Source organism: Budorcas taxicolor, chromosome 22, assembly GCF_023091745.1.
Source record: "Budorcas taxicolor isolate Tak-1 chromosome 22, Takin1.1, whole genome shotgun sequence".
In the NCBI taxonomy this organism is placed as follows: Eukaryota; Metazoa; Chordata; class Mammalia; order Artiodactyla; family Bovidae; genus Budorcas; species Budorcas taxicolor.
Window position 1 is genome coordinate 4,876,539 of NC_068931.1, and position 5,797 is coordinate 4,882,335.

Below are 5,797 nucleotides of genomic sequence, written 5' to 3' on the forward strand. Positions count from 1 at the left end.
AGGCTCACCCCTCCATTGCTGTTTCTGCAAGTGGATGGGGGCCACAAGCCAAGGAGTGCCAGTGGCCTCTGAGACGGGAAAAGGTGCTTCCCTTTGCCTCCAGGAGGAAGGGCAGCCCTCTTCACACTGCAATGTTAGCCCAGTGAGACCCGGCTTAGACTTTTACCAGAGCTGCAGGATAAACATGCTGTTTTTTTTTTTTTTTCCAGTCCAGGTCTTTATTTTTACACCCATCAGGCCATGAATTCATAGGGAATGGGCTCCAACAGTTCGGGTTCCCTTCCCTTGGTCCTCACAAAATGTGCTTCTCTGGGTGGAGCAGGCTGGCGCTTCAGCTGAACCCAAGTCCCTTTCTCTTTGGCTTCCTTCTTTTTCTGATCCTTTTCCTTCACACGTTTCAGGAAGCTATCTTGGCTCTTAGAGTGCTTAATATGCTCGATACACACATTAATTCTCTTGGCAAGAATCTTGCCCTTAACTGGTTTGTTTATAATGATGCCAACAGCATGCCGGGTAACACTGCAGACTCTCCCAGTTTTGCCATGGTAACATTTGTGGGGCATTCCTTTTTGAACAGCACCCATTCCCTTGATATCTACAATATCACCCTTCCTATAGATTCGCATGCATGTGGCCAAAGGAACAACTCCGTGTTTTCTGAAAGGCCTGGAGAACATGTAGCGGGTGTCCCGCCTCTTTCCCTTTGTGTTGGTCATTTTGGCGAATCAGCCTGAGGGGCCGGGGGAGAGATGGGAGGCGGTTGCACTGGCTTTTACCTGGCTAAACGTGCTGTTTTAAGCCCCCGAGTCTGCAGTGACGGTCACAGGCACTCCCTCTTGACACGCTCACTCAGTGTGTCCTCCAGGCAGGGCTATCATTTTTCCCTTTGTTATACAGTACATCCTTGTTGATTATCCATTTTAAACACAGCACTGTGTACAGGCAACCATAAGTTCGTTCTCTAAGTCTGTCTCTTTCTCTCCCTCTTTGTAAAAATCTGTTTTTATTGTGGTAAAAGTCACACAGTATAAAACATTACTATTTTAACCATGGGATTGCCTGGTGGCTCAGATGGTAGAGAGTCTGCCTACAATGTGGGAGACCAGGTTCGATCCTGGGTGGGAGAAGGAAATGGCAATACACTCCAGTATTGCCTGGAAAATCCCATGGACAGAGGAGCCTGGTGGGCTACAGTCCACAGGGTCGCAAAGACTCGGACACGACTTAGCGACTACACCACCGCCACCAAAGACCTTTTGCTATGTGCTTTCCAATAGTTATAGTTCTTATTTTGTCTCACACATCGTTACATTAGTTAGAAACTATAAAAGAGTTTTAAGTAATTGATGCTATTCATTAATTCTTATTACCAGCTAATTAAGAGTTAAGGGTGGGCGTGGGGGCAATACCTTACCTGCCTAAGCAGCTGGGCTTGCAGGCAGGAGTGGGGCTGCCTGGCTTCCTGGGCGGTGCTGGCATGGACTCTGGGCTGGCCGTCGGGGTGGGGGCGGGAGGGCTTAGGGGGTCACAGCCCCTCTGTCCTCCCCATGGGCAGAGCTCGTATCACTGGTGGGAAAGACAGTGTTTGCCACTGATTTTATTCTTTTCTTCATCTATTTTGATTCACTTTGGATTTAGTGCAAATTCCTCTGATTCTAACAGATCAACTCAGTTTAAGTGCTGCTTTTAGTTTATTTGCTTTGTGGATGGACTTTTGTTTTCATCCTTAAATGTGTCTTCATTGGTACCTCAGAGGCCTGTTGTAAACGTTGCACTGGGGCCACCAAAGCACCATCGGTTTGGACCCAGATCTTAAATCATCCAGAATGCACCCACTTCCTCACAGGAGCTGGTGAATCTGTGTCCTGCAGAATCCAAGTAAAAGCCAGGAACCAGCTTACAATTCTGTCTTCTCACTTCACAAACCTGGAACCATTCTAGAAGCATATACACATCTAAAAATAGGCTTCATTTATTTAGAAAAAAAAAATCAGATGCTATTTTAACGTATAGGGTTTCCCTTTCCTTCTTGTTTCATAAAAACCAAACACAGTTCATTTTGTAATGTAAATGCTCCTTTTTGTTTTAAGAAATTATGGAGGATGTCTCAAGCTCCTTTTATAGCATCAAAGCAACATTGCCTCAGACATACCGAGGCACATAAAGAAGACTTTACTCTTGGCTGTTGCAACAGAGACCAGGGGCCAGAACTCAGCCTGAGGTCCATGGAAACACGGGTTAGGCAAATTTTAAGAGCTGGGGTGGGAGTGGGGTCCTAGGCCACTGTGCTTGTTAACTGGCCTTCCCCAAAGGCCAAGTCAACTTTCTCATAGCTTCAGGACAGAAGGTGGTTTTACTACTTGGAGAAACCGAGAGATGGGGAGTCTCTTCCTTGAAGACCCCACTTCTCAGGCGTGGCTCCCAGGTCCTGGAGAAAGACAGTCCTAGGTGGTAAAACCAAGAGGCTTTTCAAAAAAATGTGTATCTCAAAGGGGCAATGGCAATGACAAGTTTCCCTAGAGTAGATGCTCTCAGGGAAGAGGACAGGGCCGGGTGATGAGAAGCCTGTCCAAAGTGTAGTCGAGGCAAGGGGACACCAAGCCCTGTTGGGCACTAGAAGTCATCAAATCAAAGAAGACAGAGGTCAGCAGGTTTCCGTACTCAGGGGTGTGTATGTGTGTGTGTAAGACAGCCCTTGCCCAACTCTGATCCTGTCTCCACCCAAGGCTGTTCTCTCCCTGCCGACAGCTCCTCCTTCACGCTTGTCTTTCTGCCTCCTCTCCGTGGGAAGCGCCCCTCAGACCTCCCCTCCTACCTCTGGCTCACTCTGCTCTGCACTGGTCTTGTCGTGACTACATTTCCTTTTCCTTCTATTCATGGTGTATAACTCATCCACGAACTCACTGAATACTAAGAAAAGAAAAAGTGACTAAGTACCAACGTTTGCCACGCATGATTCTAGACCCGGCAATGCAGGGATGAAATCCACAGTCCGTGGTCTCGAGAGGTTTATGGTACGAGTGGGGCAGCTACTAAACACAGACTCGGAGCCTGAGAAGCTCTTTTTGCAGGAGTAAAGCAGAGCGCGACGGAGAGGTCAAATGAGGCCCTGGTTTGGCCTGGCGGCAGGCAGGAAGAAGGTACCCCTCTTTCGTCTGGGCTGGAGGTGCGTGGATGCGCCGGGGAGGGGGCCGGAGCGAACTGTGTGACGATGCTCAGATGGTCCGTGGACAGAAGGCCAGAGTGGCTGAGCTTAGCGATCAGGAGGAAGGGAGGGCAGATGAGGCCGACAGGGATGAGGAGGAACTGCGCTCGGACTGAGGTTTGACCGCAAGGGAAATTCACAGGCGCGAATGAGGGCTGAAGAGGGGTCTGCTATGACGTCACACACGGCGGCAAAATGAAAGAGGGGCGCGTCTGTTCCCCACTCCCTCCCCAGCACTTTCGGGTTAAGCCATACATCAAGGGAGATTAATTCTATGTTTTCCTGGAAGGCCCAGTTCTTTACACAGACCTGCGGGGTCCATGCCTATTACTGCTGTGGTTGGCTTTGGGGAGACTCCCAGGGATGGAGACTTGTCCCAGCTCAGTGACGCGGCTCTTTCTCTGGACCTCGGCCGGAACCCATATTTGAATTTACTTGGCCTGGGAGTTCAGATATTAGTACTTCCACCATTCTCTTGCGCCTGCTAAGGTCGCTTCAATCGTGTCCGGACTCTTTGCGACTCTATGGACGGTAGCCTGCCAATCCTCATGTGCATTCTCCAGGCAAGAATACTGGAGTGGGTTGCCATGCCCTCCTCCAGCGGATCCTCCCGACCCAGGGCCCAAACTTGCTGTCTCCTGCAGGCGGGTTCTTAACCACTAGGGCCACCAGGGAAGCCTCTCCATCATTCTTAGGTGTGATAAATGTGGGAGCCCCATCTTTGGACTCTACACACTCAAAGTTTCTTTGTTTGGAAGCTTAAAATGTGGTTTCCATGAGATTAATTAATAACATTGTATTAGATGTAATGATCTTTTTAGAGAAGATAATGTTCCAACATTTGCATCAGGAACGGACTGCTAACCCTAGAACCCCCAGACATTGCTTATGTTAGATCGCAGATTTATTGTGCTGAAAGTAGCTTGGAAGTTTCCAGAATGTTCTCCTCTAGCTCTTTCATTCACCAGCACAAGGGTCCACCCCTAGAATGAGTAGGCTCTTGCCACATTTTTCTCTGTATTTTGGCAGGTCTGTGGCCACAATCTTCTTGACCCGTCGACACCAGCTCAGGAGTGAGTGTGCTGTTTGTGGAGGAGACAATGCATTTGGCTTCATGAATTCCGCTTCATGCAATGCCTTTGCTAGGAAATGGAAATAATTGCTCTTCCCTTATGCTTGTCTCTGTTTTTTTGCTGCCACTTCATACAGTCTATAGATGAAAAGGAGCTTGTCAGGAAAATCAGGAAAACCCTCTAATGGCAAAGGAACACATTACAGAGAAGTAGCTATCAATTCCACAAGTTAAGCAAATGGCTGCTCTGTTTTTACGTGGAGACAGACAGAAGGACAAACCAAATACCAGGCGAGACATCCTGGGACACCAGATGCTCCAAGCGCTCAAGACGTTCATCTAGTGTTTCTGCAGATCTTAACATAGGGGCAGAATTCTGTTCATTTTCACCAGTGAATTAATGGGCAACAGGACCTAAGCAGACTTTCCTTGGTGAAAAACTGGGGTTCCAGGCTGTTCTCACAGTAATAAGTTTAAGGGAGGATGGGCCAGTCCAAATTTAAGACACTTTTCTGTTTATTTGCTTGTTTTTAGGAAACATTTAATTCAGAAAGTGAAAAGTGAAGTTGCTCAGTTGTGTCAGACTGTTTGTAATCCCAGGGACTGTAGCCTACCTGGTTCCTCCCTCCATGGGATTTTCCAGGCAAGAGTACTGGAGTGGGTTGCCATTTCCTTCTCCAGGAGATCTTCCTGACCGAGGGACTGAACGTGGGTCTCCCGCATTGTAGGCAGATGCTTTACTGTCTGAGCCACCAGGGAAGTCCTTTAATTCAGAGCAACCTGATAAAATTTAGCCTCCTTTATGCTACACACTATGTGAATTGTTGAGAAATGTTGCTGAATCGGCACTGACCTGACCGTGAATAAACAGAAAGTTCGATGGTTATAATAAGCAAGATATAGCACATGGCGTGGAGAAGGCGATGGCACCCCACTCCAGTACTCTTGCCTGGAAAATCCCATGGACGGAGGAGCCTGGTAGGCTGCAGTCCATGGGGTTGCAAAGAGTCGGACACGACTGAGCGACTTCACTTTCACTTTTCACTTTCCTGCATTGGAGAAGAAATGGCAACCCACTCCAGTGTTCTTGCCCTGGTGGGCTGCCGTCTATGGGGTCGCACAGAGTCGGACATGACTGAAGTGACTTAGCAGCAGCACATCGTGAAGTGTCCAAAGCTCAATAAATATAAGCAAATACGAAGGATTATTTTCTTCCTCTGAGCTCACAACCTTTGACCTGTGCTTCTAAGGTTGTTTAGAGGTTTAGCGTCACTGCAGGCTAACCTGAGGATGTAGGTGTTATGGTGTGGTATGGCAGCTGGTGGCCCATTGTGGAAGTAAAGTGCAGTCACTGGGACTTTTGCCATCAGATCAAAGTGCCTGTTCAGAGATGCCCTTCTTCTTACCCAGGTCACTGGTCTCAAACTCTGCCTCTGCTGGGCTTCTACAGAGAAAGCATCAGGTGGGCAGGGGAAGGACAGTCAGGGGGCGCTTTTACCCCTAGTCCTTTCTCCATCAGA

At 48.3% G+C, this 5,797-nt stretch overlaps 1 protein-coding gene across 1 annotated transcript; it reads right to left on the reverse strand.

The window, feature by feature from the left end:
- Positions 1–233: 233 nt before the first annotated feature.
- LOC128067491 (60S ribosomal protein L21-like) lies at positions 234–719 on the reverse strand. Its single transcript, XM_052660524.1, has one exon. It carries the CDS (start codon positions 714–716, stop codon positions 234–236), a length of 483 nt encoding a protein of 160 aa, XP_052516484.1. The 5' UTR covers positions 717–719.
- Between the last annotated feature and the right edge of the window lie 5,078 nt (positions 720–5,797).